Genomic DNA, 17,437 nt, shown 5'->3' with positions numbered 1-17,437 from the left:
AGTGTTTTCCACATGTCAGTGGGGGTTAACCTTTGGCTGTTGGCATTTCATTCACCCTCCTGTCAAAATGAATTAACCAGACATTATTCAGCCTTTTTTCCCGGGGTGGAGAAAGGTCCTGATGCTGAATCTGTCTCTTAGCCGTGTCAGCCTGATCGCTGGCTCAATACAATCTCTTTTTCCAATGAACTCACAGACTGGTCTTAGGCGCTGTTTAAATACCTACAACTACTACCAGGGCGACCCACCCCACCACCCAACAGCTTTCACTTTTCAGAGTTAGAATGTGTGGGCATGGGATGAATATTGTAAATGAAGACATTACTATGGCGGGTTTGAATGAATCCCAGCCATCACTTCTACTTGTGGTATGTTGCTATTAGGTGTTTTTAGGTCGATTTGTTTCCATGGGTTATGAAAACCAGATGTCAAGGGAATGAACGTTATGAATAAATGCTTATTTGCCATTCCAAATGTAGACATACAGTGCATTCGGAAAGTATTCACACCCCTTGACTCGTCACACATTTTGTAACGTCACAGCCTTATTCTAAAATAAATTAAATAAAAAATCTGACAAAGCAAAAACTGGTTTTATGAAATGTTTGCAAATGTAAAATTAAAAAACAAGTATTCAGACCCTTTGCTATGAGACTCTAAATTGATTGGACATGATTTGGATAGGTGCACACCTGTCTATATAAAGGCCCCACAGTTGACAGTGCATATCAGAGCCAAAACCAAGCCATGAGGTCGAAGGAATTGTCCATAGAGCTCCGAGACAGGATTGTGTCGAGACACAGATCTGGGGAAGGGTACCAAAACATTTCTGCAGCATTGAAGGTCCCTAAGAACACAGTGGCCTCTATCATTCTTAAATGGAAGAAGTTTGGAACCACCAAGACTCTTCCTAGAGCTGGACACCCGGCCAAACTGAGCAATCGGGGAAGAAGGGCCTTGGTCAGGGAGGTGATCAAGAACACGATGGTCACTCTGACAGAGCTACGGAGTTCCTCTGTGGAGTTAGGAGTACCTTCCAGAAGGACAACCATCTCTGCAGCACTCCACCAATCAGGCCTTTAGGGTAGAGTGACCAGACGGAAGCCACTCCTCAGTATAAGGCAGATGACAGCCCGCTTGGAGTTTGCCAAAAGAAACCTAAAGGACTCTCAGACTATGAGAAAGAAGATTCTCTGGTCTGATGAAACCAAGATTGAACTCTTTGGCCCGAATGCCGAGCGTCACGCCTGGAGGAAATCTGGCACCATCCCTACAGTGAAACATGGTGGTGGCAGCATCATTGCTGTGGGGATGTTTTTCAGCGGCAGGGACTGGGAGACTAGTCAGGATCTAGGGAAAGATGAACGGAGCAAAGTACAGAGAGAGATCCTTGATGAAAACCTGCTACAGAGCTCTCAGGACCTCAGAGTGGGATGAACGTTCACCTTCCAACAGGACAACAAGCCTAAGCACACAGCCAAGACAACACAGGAGTGGCTTCGGGACAAGTCTCTGAATGTGCTTGAGTGGCCCAGTCAGAGCCCGGACTTGAACTCGATCGAACATCTCTGGAGAGTCCTGAAAATGTCTGTGCAGTGACGCTCCCCATCCAACCTGACAGAGCTTGAGAGGATCTGCAGAGAAGAATGGGAGAAACTCCCCAAATACAGGTGTGCCAAGATTGTAGCGTCACACCCAAGAAGACTCAAGGCTGTAATCGCTGACAAAGGTGCTTCAACAAAGTACTGAGTAAAGGGTCTGAATACTTATGTAAATGTGATATTTACATTTTTTCTTTGTCATTATGGGATGTTGTGTGTAGATTAAATATTTGTTTCTTCATCAATACATTTTAGAATAAGGTTGTAACCTAATTTTTGGGGGGGGGAAAGTCAAGGTAGAAACTAGGGCCTGTGGTCTGAATTCTTTCTGAATGCCCTGTACATACTATAGCTAAGCCTTCAACATCATAGTACACAGAAAAGCCGACACCCGAAATATAATCCGGGATGCTTTTAAAGTGTACATTAGGGAAATTATAATCTCATTCAAAAGCAAAATCCGAGTTAGAAAAAATAAATCACAATCTTAGAAAAAAATCCCACAATAAAATGTCTGAATTTAGGAATATGATCTTATACTTTTGAAGAGAGACAACAACTACAGGTTAAACGCAAATAAAGCTAATATATAATTAAAACTACTAATGGTAAATAGACCACCAAATGCTAACAGTCAGTATCTGGATAACACGTGTGAAATGCTTGATAATGTATGTGATTTAAACAGAGAGGTATATTTTCTGGGTGATTTCAATATTGACTGGCTTTCATTAAGGTGTCCACTCAGGAAAACGCTTCAAACTGTAACCAGTGCCTGCAACCTGGTTCAGGTTATCAGTCAACCTACCAGGGTCGTTACAAACAGCACAGGAATTAAATCCTGTATTAATCACATCTTTACTAATGCTGCAGAAATTAGCTATAGTAGCCATATCTAGGTAAACCGAAGTTCCAAAGGCTGGGCCTAATATAGTGTATAAGAGGTCATACAATAAGTTTTATAATGATTCATATGTTGATGATGTATAGAATATTTGTTGGTCTGTGGTGTGTAATGAGAAGAAACTAGACACGGCACTTGACACATTTATGACATTTCTTATTCCAGTTACTAGTAAACATGCACCCATTAAGAAAATGACTGTAAAATGTGTTAAATCCCTGTGGGTTGATGAGGAATTGAAAAATGGTTGAGAGGGATGACGTCAAATAAATAAGTCTGACTGCACAGCCATTTGGCAAAACGTACTGCAAATTGAGAAATCATGTGACTAAAATGAATAAAAAATGAGAAGAAACCCTATGACAGTATGACAGTAAAAAACTCTGGAGCATCTTAAATTTAATTACAGGGGAAAAAGGCAAACTCAGCTCCATTCATTGAATCAGATGGCTCATTCATCACAAAATCAAAAGAGACTAATTGGTATACAGGTAGACCAGAGGGGCCCTGATTGGCTGATGAGTGGCAACCCTGATTAGAAGCACCTGCTGCTCATCGTTTGTTCTTTATAAATGCTGTTTTGAATGAAAGGAAACTGTACCGACACACTGAAGAGAAGGCTGTATATCAGAAAGGTCTGGGTATGCTGTCCCTGATGCAGTGACGATAACTTAATTAATGGAATAATGAAATAAGATTTATGCAACATCTTTTTGTTTGTCACAAAACCTCCTGATAACTACTTTTACTTATTTTTTTCATTTGCAACATTCACAAACTTAGGTATGACATGCCAAATTATTAACCTACACATCCATGCATAACTAACCAAATTATGAAAGACAAGTCGTTTTAAATTCCGTAAAGTGAGTTTTATTGTGGAAGAGGGGAAAAATTGATGTCTATGGTCAATGACAAGCCACCTGGGTCTGACATCTTGGATGGAAAATTACTGAGGATGATAGAGGACGATATTCCCACTCCTATTTGCCATGTCTTCAATTTAAGCCTACTATAAACTGTCAGCCCTCAGGCCTGGAGGGAAGCTGAAGTCATTCCGCCACCCAAGAATAGTAAAGCCCCCTTTACTGGCTCAAACAGCCGACCAATCAGCATGTTACCAACCCTCAGTAAACTTCTCGAAAAAATTGTGTTTGACCAGATAACAATGTTATTTCACAGTAAACAAATTAACAGATTTTCAGCACGCTTATAGAGAAGGGCATTACACAAATGACTGATGAGAGAAATTGATAATAAAATGATTGGGGGGGCTGTTTTGTTTGACTTCATTGCGACTTTTGACATTATCGATCATAATCTGCTGCTGGAACAACGTGTGTTATGGCTTTACACCCCCTGCTATAATGTGGATAAAGAGTTACCTGCTATAATGTGGTTTGAGTAACAGACATTACAGGGTATTCTTTAATGGAAGCCTCTCCAACAAAATCCAGGTAGAGTCAGGCCTTCTCCAGGGCAGCTGTCTAAGCCCCTTACCTTTTTCAATCTTTACAAAGGACCTCTGAGTAAAGCCTGTGTTCTTTACATACAGTATGCTGATGACTCAACACTATATACGTCAGCTACCACAGCAGGTGAAATCACTGCAATACTGAACAGAGAGCTGTAGTCAGTTACAGAATGGGTGGCAAGGAATTAGGTAGTCCTAATTTAGTGAAATCATTCACTAAACCCTAAACCTCAACTAAATCTTGTAATAAATAATGTTGAAATTGAGCAAGTTGAGACTAAACTGATTGGAGTAACACTAGATTGTAAACTGTTATGGTCAAAACATATTGATACTTCTCCCCATCTTAGCTACTGTTGTATGTCAATAATAAAGAGCTGCTCTGCCTTCTTAACAACACTATCAACAAGGCAGGTCCTACAGGCCCTAGTTTCTACCTTCTTAACAACACTATCAACAAGGCAGGTCCTACAGGCCCTAGTTTCTACCTTCTTAACAACACTATCAACAAGACAGGTCCTACAGGCCCTAGTTTCTACCTTCTTAACAGCACGATCAACAAGGCAGGTCCTACAGGCCCTAGTTTCTACCTTCTTAACAACACTATCAACAAGGCAGGTCCTACAAGCCCTAGTTTCTACCTTCTTAACAACACTATCAACAAGGCAGGTCCTACAGACCCTAGTTTCTACCTTCTTAACAACACTATCAACAAGGCAGGTCCTACAGGCCCTAGTTTCTACCTTCTTAACAACACTATCAACAAGACAGGTCCTACAGGCCCTAGTTTCTACCTTCTTAACAGCACTATCAACAAGACAGGTCCTACAGGCCCTAGTTTCTACCTTCTTAACAACACTATCAACAAGGCAGGTCCTACAGGCCCTAGTTTCTACCTTCTTAACACCACTATCAACAAGGCAGGTCCTACAGGCCCTAGTTTCTACCTTCTTAACACCACTATCAACAAGGCAGGTCCTACATGCCCTAGTTGTCGCACCTGGAATACTGTTCAGTCGTGTGGTCAGGTGCCACAAAGAGGGACTTAGGAAAGTCATAATTGGCTCAGAACAGGGCAGCACGGCTAGCCCTTGGATGTACACAGAGAGCTAACATTAATAATATGCATGTCAATCTCTCCTGGCTCAAAGTGGAGGACAGATTGACTTCATCACTGCTTGTTTTTGTGAGAGGTATTGACATGCTGAATGCACTGAGCTGTCTAAACTACTAGCACACAGCTCAGACACTTTGCATACCCCACAAGCCATGCCACACCACTATAGGCTACGGATCATGTGATTGAGACCACACTAAATAGCCTATAGGCACACTTGATATTGCACAGCGAACAATCAGAGATGAGACACACATCCATATGTACCCTAAATAAACTCATTCTAAAACACTGAGAAATATAGACATTTCAACAATTAGAAATTACATGACCCTCCCCATGAACTAGATTAAAATAAATAAATACAAACCTTCTCCTTGACTGAAATTGAAAAGGGGTTCCCCTTCCGTATTGTTCTCCTGGTAACTATCGTGTCAATGTTTATCCATCCCCTAACTAATGGCTGATATAGCCTAGTCTACAACTCAAACCACAGTAACAAGGCCATCTAGTGGCATTCTGCTGTTGCTGTTCATATCTATATTCTATATTTTATGACATGACAACAATTGACAACCAAATTAGTTCTCAAGCCCCAAAAACAAGCCCGGAAATTACATACGCCTCAAATTCGGCCATATAGCGGCAATGTGAATTCATATCTATTGGAGTCTCTGTGTTAAAGTTGAGGAGGATAGGAGCGGGAGGGTACGAGGGAGGGAGGGGAAAGGGTGAGAGGGAGGGAGGGAGGGAGGGGGGGTGAGAGGGAGGGGAAAGGGTGCGCTGGATGGATCGGCGTCTGCAGCACGCAGAACGACCAGAGACAAGGACCTTTTTCCTCCCAGTGTGGATGGATTGATTGATCTCTGGAACATCGAAAGTGCGACTCGCTTCTTCGAAGAAGGATAGATTCCAACGGACAGCCGGATAATTTACCACCTCTGCATTGATTGAACATTGAATTTCCTTTCTGTATCAACTTTTATAGGGCGTTTCGTTTTGCTTTTGCCTATCCTAAAATAACGCGCTACATCATATTTTCCCGACGTTTGTTTTACAGTAGACTTTCAGATTGTATTCCCTGTCCCGACAGAATCGCATTAGATATTTCCGCCCTGTTATGTGATATCTGACCGGACGGATGTTCGCCTCTGTATCGGTGTGATCGGCGATGTGGTCATGGCAGGTTTTGGAGCCCAGAAGTGTCCGAAGAGCGATAAGTTGGACGAGGCGCAGGCACTGGCCCGCAGCTGCGCGGGGAGACCGGACTTCTTACCGTGCGATGGGCTGTCAATATGCGCCACGCACAGCCACGGAAAGTGCTTCAAGTTGCACTGGTGCTGTCACTTGGGTTGGTGCCACTGTAAGTAGCCGTTAGCAAACAATAACACAGTCATAACATGTTGAAAAGGGCCATCGGCGATTGCTACATGCATTTTGTTTTATAAATGTGTTTTAAATTAATGATATATAACCATTTATTCTTGAAGAATATACACTATATATACACAATTATGTAGACACCCCTTCAAATTAGTAGATTCGGCTATTTCAGCCACACCCGTTGCTGACAGGTGTATTAAATCGAGCACACAACCATGCGATCTCCATAGTGAAACATAGGCAGTAGAATGGCCTTACTGAAGAGCTTAGTGACTTACAACGTGGCACCTTCATAGGATGCCACCTTTCCAACAAGTCAGTTCATCAAATGTCTGCCCTGCTAGAGCTGCCCAGGTCAACTGGAAGCCGTAAAGTGATAGGTAGGCCACACAAGCTCACAGAACAGGACCGCTGAGTGTTGAAGCGCGTGGAAAATCATCTGTCCTCGATTGCAACACTCTCACTACCGAGTGGAAGCAACGTGCAATGTCAGCGCAATAGCTCCATAAAATGGGTTTCCGTGGCCGAGCAGCCGCACACAAGTCTAAGATCACCATGAGCAATGGTTAGAGTGGTGTTAAGCTCAGTGCAGTTGGACTCTGGAGCCGTGGAAACGTGTTCTCTGGAATGATGAATCACGCTTCACCATCTGGCAGTGGTGAATCTGGCAGTGGTGAATCACGCTTCACCATCTGGCAGTGATAAATCTGGCAGTGATGAATCTGGATGAATCTGGCAGTGGTGAATCTGGCAGTGATGAATCTGGATGAATCTGGCAGTGGTGAATCTGGCAGTGATGAATCTGGATGAATCTGGCAGTGGTGAATCTGGCAGTGGTGAATCTGGCAGTGGTGAATCTGGCAGTGGTGAATCTGGATGAATCTGGCAGTGGTGAATCTGGCAGTGGTGAATCTGGCAGTGGTGAATATGGCAGTGGGTGAATCTGGCAGTGGATGAATCTGGCAGTGGTGAATCTGGCAGTGGTGAATCTGGCAGTGGTGAATCTGGCAGTGGTGAATCTGGAAGAATCTGGCAGTGGATGAATCTGGCAGTGGATGAATCTGGCAGTGGTGAATCTGGCAGTGGTGAATCTGGCAGTGGTGAATCTGGATGACTCTGGCAGTGGATGAATCTGGCAGTGGATGAATCTGGCAGTGGATGAATCTGGCAGTGGATGAATCTGGCAGTGGATGAATCTGTCAGTGAATGAATCTGGCAGTGGTGAATCTGGCAGTGGTGAATCTGGCAGTGGTGAATCTGGCAGTGGTGAATCTGGCAGTGGTGAATCTGGCAGTGGGTGAATCTGGATGAATCTGGCAGTGGTGAATCTGGCAGTGGTGAATCTGGCAGTGAATGAATCTGGCAGTGGTGAATCTGGCAGTGGTGAATCTGGCAGTGGTGAATCTGGCAGTGGTGAATCTGGATGAATCTGGCAGTGGTGAATCTGGCAGTGGTGAATCTGGCAGTGGATGAATCTGGCAGTGGTGAATCTGGCAGTGAATGAATCTGGCAGTGGTGAATCTGGCAGTGGTGAATCTGGCAGTGGTGAATCTGGATGAATCTGGCAGTGGTGAATCTGGATGAATCTGGCAGTGGATGAATCTGGCAGTGGGTGAATCTGGCAGTGGTGAGTCTGGCAGTGGGTGAATCTGGCAGTGGTGAATCTGGCAGTGGATGAATCTGGCAGTGGTGAATCTGGCAGTGGGTGAATCTGGATGAATCTGGCAGTGGGTGAATCTGGCAGTGGTGAATCTGGCAGTGGTGAATCTGGCAGTGGGTAAATCTGGCAGTGGATGAATCTGGCAGTGGGTGAATCTGGCAGTGGTGAATCTGGCAGTGGTGAATCTGGCAGTGGGTGAATCTGGCAGTGGTGAATCTGGCAGTGGTGAACCTGGCAGTGGTGAATCTGGCAGTGGGTGAATCTGGCAGTAGTGAATCTGGCAGTGAATGAATCTGGCAGTGATGAATCTGGCAGTGGTGAATCTGGCAGTGGGTGAATCTGGCAGTAGTGAATCTGGCAGTGAGTGAATCTGGCAGTGGGTGAATCTGGCAGTGGTGAATCTGGCAGTGGGTGAATCTGGCAGTGGGTGAATCTGGCAGTTGTGAATCTGGCAGTGAATGAATCTGGCAGTGGTGAATCTGGCAGTGGTGAATCTGGCAGTGGTGAATCTGGCAGTGGTGAATCTGGCAGTGACTGAATCTGGCAGTGGATGATTCTGGCAGTGGTGAATCTGGCAGTGAATGAATCTGGCAGTGGATGAATCTGGCAGTGGTGAATCTGGCAGTGAATGAATCTGGCAGTGGATGATTCTGGCAGTGGTGAATCTGGCAGTGGTGAATCTGGCAGTGGTGAATCTGGATGAATCTGGCAGTGGTGAATCTGGCAGTGGTGAATCTGGATGAATCTGGCAGTGGTGAATCTGGATGAATCTGGCAGTGGATGAATCTGGCAGTGGGTGAATCTGGCAGTGGTGAATCTGGCAGTGGTGAATCTGGCAGTGGATGAATCTGGCAGTGGTGAATCTGGCAGTGGGTGAATCTGGATGAATCTGGCAGTGGGTGAATCTGGCAGTGGTGAATCTGGCAGTGGTGAATCTGGCAGTGGGTAAATCTGGCAGTGGATGAATCTGGCAGTGGGTGAATCTGGCAGTGGTGAATCTGGCAGTGGTGAATCTGGCAGTGGGTGAATCTGGCAGTGGTGAATCTGGCAGTGGTGAACCTGGCAGTGGTGAATCTGGCAGTGGGTGAATCTGGCAGTAGTGAATCTGGCAGTGAATGAATCTGGCAGTGATGAATCTGGCAGTGGTGAATCTGGCAGTGGGTGAATCTGGCAGTAGTGAATCTGGCAGTGAATGAATCTGGCAGTGGGTGAATCTGGCAGTGGTGAATCTGGCAGTGGGTGAATCTGGCAGTGGGTGAATCTGGCAGTTGTGAATCTGGCAGTGATGAATCTGGATGAATCTGGCAGTGGTGAATCTGGCAGTGATGAATCTGGATGAATCTGGCAGTGGTGAATCTGGCAGTGGTGAATCTGGCAGTGGTGAATCTGGCAGTGGTGAATCTGGATGAATCTGGCAGTGGTGAATCTGGCAGTGGTGAATCTGGCAGTGGTGAATATGGCAGTGGGTGAATCTGGCAGTGGATGAATCTGGCAGTGGTGAATCTGGCAGTGGTGAATCTGGCAGTGGTGAATCTGGCAGTGGTGAATCTGGAAGAATCTGGCAGTGGATGAATCTGGCAGTGGATGAATCTGGCAGTGGTGAATCTGGCAGTGGTGAATCTGGCAGTGGTGAATCTGGATGACTCTGGCAGTGGATGAATCTGGCAGTGGATGAATCTGGCAGTGGATGAATCTGGCAGTGGATGAATCTGGCAGTGGATGAATCTGTCAGTGAATGAATCTGGCAGTGGTGAATCTGGCAGTGGTGAATCTGGCAGTGGTGAATCTGGCAGTGGTGAATCTGGCAGTGGTGAATCTGGCAGTGGGTGAATCTGGATGAATCTGGCAGTGGTGAATCTGGCAGTGGTGAATCTGGCAGTGAATGAATCTGGCAGTGGTGAATCTGGCAGTGGTGAATCTGGCAGTGGTGAATCTGGCAGTGGTGAATCTGGATGAATCTGGCAGTGGTGAATCTGGCAGTGGTGAATCTGGCAGTGGATGAATCTGGCAGTGGTGAATCTGGCAGTGAATGAATCTGGCAGTGGTGAATCTGGCAGTGGTGAATCTGGCAGTGGTGAATCTGGATGAATCTGGCAGTGGTGAATCTGGATGAATCTGGCAGTGGATGAATCTGGCAGTGGGTGAATCTGGCAGTGGTGAGTCTGGCAGTGGGTGAATCTGGCAGTGGTGAATCTGGCAGTGGATGAATCTGGCAGTGGTGAATCTGGCAGTGGGTGAATCTGGATGAATCTGGCAGTGGGTGAATCTGGCAGTGGTGAATCTGGCAGTGGTGAATCTGGCAGTGGGTAAATCTGGCAGTGGATGAATCTGGCAGTGGGTGAATCTGGCAGTGGTGAATCTGGCAGTGGTGAATCTGGCAGTGGGTGAATCTGGCAGTGGTGAATCTGGCAGTGGTGAACCTGGCAGTGGTGAATCTGGCAGTGGGTGAATCTGGCAGTAGTGAATCTGGCAGTGAATGAATCTGGCAGTGATGAATCTGGCAGTGGTGAATCTGGCAGTGGGTGAATCTGGCAGTAGTGAATCTGGCAGTGAGTGAATCTGGCAGTGGGTGAATCTGGCAGTGGTGAATCTGGCAGTGGGTGAATCTGGCAGTGGGTGAATCTGGCAGTTGTGAATCTGGCAGTGAATGAATCTGGCAGTGGTGAATCTGGCAGTGGTGAATCTGGCAGTGGTGAATCTGGCAGTGGTGAATCTGGCAGTGACTGAATCTGGCAGTGGATGATTCTGGCAGTGGTGAATCTGGCAGTGAATGAATCTGGCAGTGGATGAATCTGGCAGTGGTGAATCTGGCAGTGAATGAATCTGGCAGTGGATGATTCTGGCAGTGGTGAATCTGGCAGTGGTGAATCTGGCAGTGGTGAATCTGGATGAATCTGGCAGTGGTGAATCTGGCAGTGGTGAATCTGGATGAATCTGGCAGTGGTGAATCTGGATGAATCTGGCAGTGGATGAATCTGGCAGTGGGTGAATCTGGCAGTGGTGAATCTGGCAGTGGTGAATCTGGCAGTGGATGAATCTGGCAGTGGTGAATCTGGCAGTGGGTGAATCTGGATGAATCTGGCAGTGGGTGAATCTGGCAGTGGTGAATCTGGCAGTGGTGAATCTGGCAGTGGGTAAATCTGGCAGTGGATGAATCTGGCAGTGGGTGAATCTGGCAGTGGTGAATCTGGCAGTGGTGAATCTGGCAGTGGGTGAATCTGGCAGTGGTGAATCTGGCAGTGGTGAACCTGGCAGTGGTGAATCTGGCAGTGGGTGAATCTGGCAGTAGTGAATCTGGCAGTGAATGAATCTGGCAGTGATGAATCTGGCAGTGGTGAATCTGGCAGTGGGTGAATCTGGCAGTAGTGAATCTGGCAGTGAATGAATCTGGCAGTGGGTGAATCTGGCAGTGGTGAATCTGGCAGTGGGTGAATCTGGCAGTGGGTGAATCTGGCAGTTGTGAATCTGGCAGTGAATGAATCTGGCAGTGGTGAATCTGGCAGTGGTGAATCTGGCAGTGGTGAATCTGGCAGTGGTGAATCTGGCAGTGACTGAATCTGGCAGTGGATGATTCTGGCAGTGGTGAATCTGGCAGTGAATGAATCTGGCAGTGGATGAATCTGGCAGTGGTGAATCTGGCAGTGAATGAATCTGGCAGTGGATGATTCTGGCAGTGGTGAATCTGGCAGTGGGTGAATCTGGATGAATCTGGCAGTGGATGAATCTGGCAGTGGGTGAATCTGGCAGTGGTGAATCTGGCAGTGGGTGAATCTGGCAGTGGTGAATCTGGCAGTGGTGAACCTGGCAGTGGTGAATCTGGCAGTGGTGAATCTGGCAGTGGTGAATCTGGCAGTGGATGAATCTGGCAGTGGGTGAATCTGGCAGTGGTGAATCTGGCAGTGGATGAATCTGGCAGTGGGTGAATCTGGCAGTGAATGAATCTGGCAGTGGTGAATCTGGCAGTGGGTGAATCTGGCAGTGGATGAATCTGGCAGTGGTGAATCTGGCAGTGGATGAATCTGGCAGTGGGTGAATCTGGCAGTGGTGAATCTGGCAGTGGGTGAATCTGGCAGTGGTGAATCTGGCAGTGGTGAATCTGGCAGTGGGTGAATCTGGCAGTGGTGAATCTGGCAGTGGTGAATCTGGCAGTGGGTGAATCTGGGTTTGGCAGATGCCAGGAGGACGCTACCTACACGAATGCATAGTGCCACCTTAAAGTTTGGTGGAGGACAAATAATGGTCTGGGGCGGTTTTCATGGTTCGGGCTAGGCCCCTTGTTCTGTGCGTACAACTTTGGGATAGGCCCTTTCCTGTTTCAGCATGACAACGCCCCCGTGCACAAAGCGAGGTCCATACAGAAATGGTTTGTTGAGATCGGTGTGGAAGAACTTGACTGGCCTACACAGAGCCCTGACCTCTGCCCCATCGAACACCTCTGGGATGAATTGCAAGAATTGCAGACTGCAAGCCGGACCTAATCTCCCGACCCTCACTAATGCTCTTCTGGCTGAATGGAAGCAAGTCAATGCAGCAATGTTCCAACATCTAGTGGAAAGCCTTCCCAGAAGAGTGGAGGCTGTTATAGCAGCAATGTTCTAACATCTAGTGGAAAGCCTTCCCAGAAGAGTGGAGGCTGTTATAGCAGCAATGTTCCAACATCCAGTGGAAAGCCTTCCCAGAAGAGTGGAGGCTGTTATAGCAGCAATTTTCCAACATCTAGTGGAAAGCCTTCCCAGAAGAGTGGAGGCTGTTATAGCAGCAATGTTCCAACATCTAGTGGAAAGCCTTCCCAGAAGAGTGGAGGCTGTTATAGCAGCAATGTTCCAACATCTAGTGGAAAGCCTTCCCAGAAGAGTGGAGGCTGTTGTAGCAGCAATGTTCCAACATCTAGTGGAAAGCCTTCCCAGAAGAGTGGAGGCTGTTATAGCAGCAAAAGGGGGAACCAACTCCATATTAGTTCCCATGATTTTGGAATGAGATGTTAAACGAACAGGTGTCCACATACTTTTAGCCATGTAATATACTTTTAGTATATATACTTTTAGTATTGTAACTTATAAATGCCTCAGGAGCTTCGATCAACTGTCAGAACCCATCAGAACCCATCAGAACCCATCAGAACCTATCAGAACCCATCAGAACCCATCAGAACCTATCAGAACCCATCAGAACCCATCAGAACCCATCAGAACCCATCAGAACCCATCAGAACCCATCAGAACCTATCAGAACCCATCAGAACCCATCAGAACCCATCAGAACCCATCAGAACCCGTCAGAACCCATCAGAACCCATCAGAACCCATCAGAACCCAAAATAGAAGCTTGTTTTTACTCCATTGTTTCCTTGAGAGTCGTTACATTTATCCCCATCCCCATTGCTCAGCTGACTTATATAACCAAAACATAACACATCAACTAATTTGAGTTTCCCAGATTTACGTTTACTATGTTAAGTCCAGTCTATGAGACCAGGCTGCTAGGCAAGCAGTACTGTAGGAAGTATAGGCCGCTATTGTCAACCACTCAATCACATTATCATAGTGAAAGAGTACCTCTGAGGGGCTTTTCTTATTTCCCAGTAGTCTATAGGCTTCAACACTTACGTTGATTGATGATCATCAATTTGACAAAGCATCAAATTGAATTTGATTTGTCACATGCGCCGGATACAACAGGTGTAGGTAGACCTTACAGTGAAATGCTGAATACAACAGGTGTAGTAGACCTTACAGTGAAATGCTGAATACAACAGGTGTAGTAGACCTTACAGTGAAATGCTGAATACAACAGGTGTAGTAGACCTCACAGTGAAATGCTGAATACAACAGGTGTAGTAGACCTCACAGTGAAATGCTGAATACAACAGGTGTAGTAGACCTTACAGTGAAATGCTGAATACAACAGGTGTAGTAGACCTCACAGTAAACTGCTGAATACAACAGGTGTAGTAGACCTTACAGTGAAATGCTGAATACAACAGGTGTAGTAGACCTTACAGTGAAATGCTGAATACTACAGGTGTAGTAGACCTCACAGTGAAATGCTGAATACAACAGGTGTAGTAGACCTTACAGTGAAATGCTGAATACAACAGGTGTAGTAGACCTTACAGTGAAATGCTGAATACAACAGGTGTAGTAGACCTTACAGTGAAATGCTGAATACAACAGGTGTAGTAGACCTTACAGTGAAATGCTGAATACAACAGGTGTAGTAGACCTTACAGTGAAATGCTGAATACAACAGGTGTAGTTTGACCTTACAGTGAAATGCTGAATACAACAGGTGTAGTAGACCTTACAGTGAAATGCTGAATACAACAGGTATAGTAGACCTCACAGTGAAATGCTGAATACAACAGGTGTAGTAGACCTCACAGTGAAATGCTGAATACAACAGGTGTAGTAGACCTCACAGTGAAATGCTGAATACAACAGGTGTAGTAGACCTTACAGTGAAATGCTGAATACAACAGGTGTAGTAGACCTCACAGTGAAATGCTGAATACAACAGGTGTAGTAGACCTTATAGTGAAATGCTGAATACAACAGGTGTAGTAGACCTTACAGTGAAATGCTGAATACAACAGGTGTAGGTAGACCTCACAGTGAAATGCTGAATACAACAGGTGTAGTAGACCTCACAGTGAAATGCTGAATACAACAGGTGTAGTAGACCTCACAGTGAAATGCTGAATACAACAGGTGTAGGTAGACCTCACAGTGAAATGCTGAATACAACAGGTGTAGGTAGACCTCACAGTGAAATGCTGAATACAACAGGTGTAGTAGACCTCACAGTGAAATGCTGAATACAACAGGTGTAGTAGACCTTATAGTGGAATGCTGAATACAACAGGTGTAGTAGACCTTACAGTGAAATGCTGAATACAACAGGTGTAGTAGACCTCACAGTGAAATGCTGAATACAACAGGTGTAGTAGACCTCACAGTGAAATGCTGAATACAACAGGTGTAGACCTTACAGTGAAATGCTGAATACAACAGGTGTAGGTAGACCTTACAGTGAAATGCTGAATACAACAGGTGTAGACCTTACAGTGAAATGCTGAATACAACAGGTGTAGGTAGACCTTACAGTGAAATGCTGACTTACAAGCCCTTAACTTCTTATGGCTGCAAGGGATAGTATTGAGTAGCCAGTGAAATCGTGCCCATTTCAAACGGCCTCGTACTCAATTCTTGCTCGTACAATATGGATATTATTATTATTATTGGATAGAAAACACTCTCTAGTTTCTAAAACCGTTGGAATTATTTATCTGAGTGAAACAGAACTCCTTTGGCAGCACTTTCCCTGACCAGGAAGTAGAATGTCAGAAATATATGCTCTCTTCAACTTCCTGCCTATACATGGTCATGATACGTAGGAGTCTACGTACACTCCATACGCCTTCCTCTGGGTGTCAAGATGATGTGAGAGAAGAAATTTTGTGTTTATCTTGGTCTGGGGTGGAATAAAAGCTATTTCTTTGACGTGACCGTCCACTTCCGGTACTCTGAAGCGCGCGACTTGGAAGTGCGATTGCCTTCTGTTTTGCTGCCGTAATAGACGACAACTATCTCCGGCTCGGATTTTATTTGATACATGTGACCATATCATCGTAATGTATGTTTTTTCAATATAGTTTAATCAGATTATTGAAATTTTTTCGGGAGTTTTGCCGTGTTGCGTTCTCTGACTGTGTTTACGTTGGAGAGATCTGTGCCACCCGGCTAGTGCCCATGCTAAATGAAGAGGGAAATTTGCCGTTCTGAATCCAAACAACGACTCATCTGGACAAAGGACACCTTGTTCAACATTCTGATGAAAGATCAGCAAAAGTAAGATCCAATTTATGATGTTATTTCATATATCTGTCGTAGTCGCCGGCGCCCAAGTGTTTCTATTGTGCTAAGCTAAGCTAATATAACGCTACATTTTGTTTTCGCTGTAAAACACTTAATAAATCGGAAATATTGTCTGGCATCACAAGATGCCTGTCTTTCAATTGCTGCACACTATGTATTTTTCAGAAATGTTTTATGATGAGTAATTAGGTATTTGACGTTGGTGTCTGTAAATATTATGGCTGCTTTCGGTGCAATTTCTGATTGTAGCTGAAATGTAAATTATGATTTATACCTGAAATATGCAAATTTTTCAAACAAAACATATGCTATACATAAATATGTTATCAGACTGTCATCTGATGAAGTTTTTTCTTGGTTAGTGGCTATTTATTTCTTTATTTGGTCGAATTTGTGATAGCTAGTGATGGAGTAAGAAACTGATGGAGTAAGAAAAGTGGTGTCTTTTGCTAACGTGGTTAGCTAATAGATGTACATATTTTGTCTTCCCTGTAAAACATTTTAAAAATCGGACATGTTGGCTTGATTCACAAGATGTATACCTTTCATATGCTGTATTGGACTTGTTAATGTGTGAAAGTTAAATATTTAAAAAAAATATCTTTTGAATTTCGCGCCCTGCACTTGAGCTGGATGTTGTCATAAGTGTACCGGTGTCGGGCTGCAGCCATAACAAAGCAGTTTTAAGAAAAAAAATTATAAAGAAATTTACTAAAATAAACTGAAGTAAAAAAAAAATAATAATAATTAAGGAACAATAAAATATCAGTAGTGAGGCTATATACAGGGTATTACGGTACAGAGTCAATGTGGAGGCTATATACAGGGGGTACCGGTACAGAGTCAATGTGGAGGCTATATACAGGGTATTACGGTACAGAGTCAATGTGAAGACTATATACAGGGTGTACCGGTACAGAGTCAATGTGGAGGCTATATACAGGGTATTACGGTACAGAGTCAATGTGGAGGCTATATACAGGGTATTACGGTACAGAGTCAATGTGGAGGCTATATACAGGGGGTACCGGTACAGAGTCAATGTGGAGGCTATATACAGGGGGTACCGGTACAGAGTCAATGTGGAGGCTATATAAAGGGTGTTACGGTACAGAGTCAATGTGGAGGCTATATACAGGGGGTACCGGTACAGAGTCAATGTGGAGGCTATATACAGGGGGTTCCGGTACAGAGTCAATGTGGAGGCTATATACAGGGGGTACCGGTACAGAGTCAATGTGGAGGCTATATACAGGGGGTACCGGCACAGAGTCAATGTATTATTGTTGTCAATGTATTATTATTGTATTATTATATGCAATCTACTATTACTCTCCCACTACTACTACCACCACCACCACCAACAACAACACCACCACCACTACCTCTACTACTACTACTACTACTACTACTACTACTACTAC

At 44.9% G+C, this 17,437-nt stretch overlaps 1 protein-coding gene across 1 annotated transcript in view; it reads left to right on the top strand.

Moving 5' to 3' along the window:
- Positions 1-5,873: 5,873 nt before the first annotated feature.
- zgc:162707 (UPF0524 protein C3orf70 homolog B) overlaps positions 5,874-17,437 on the top strand; it is a 38,192-nt gene continuing 26,628 nt past the window's right edge. Inside the window, exon 1 of the mRNA XM_055871873.1 lies at positions 5,874-6,459. Coding sequence (XP_055727848.1) covers positions 6,276-6,459 — 184 coding nt within the window. The 5' untranslated portion in view covers positions 5,874-6,275. The remainder of the gene's footprint in view (positions 6,460-17,437) is intronic.

Source organism: Salvelinus fontinalis, chromosome 19 (assembly GCF_029448725.1).
Source record: "Salvelinus fontinalis isolate EN_2023a chromosome 19, ASM2944872v1, whole genome shotgun sequence".
NCBI classification, from domain to species: domain Eukaryota; kingdom Metazoa; phylum Chordata; class Actinopteri; order Salmoniformes; family Salmonidae; genus Salvelinus; species Salvelinus fontinalis.
This window is presented reverse-complemented; position numbering and strand designations above follow the sequence as displayed.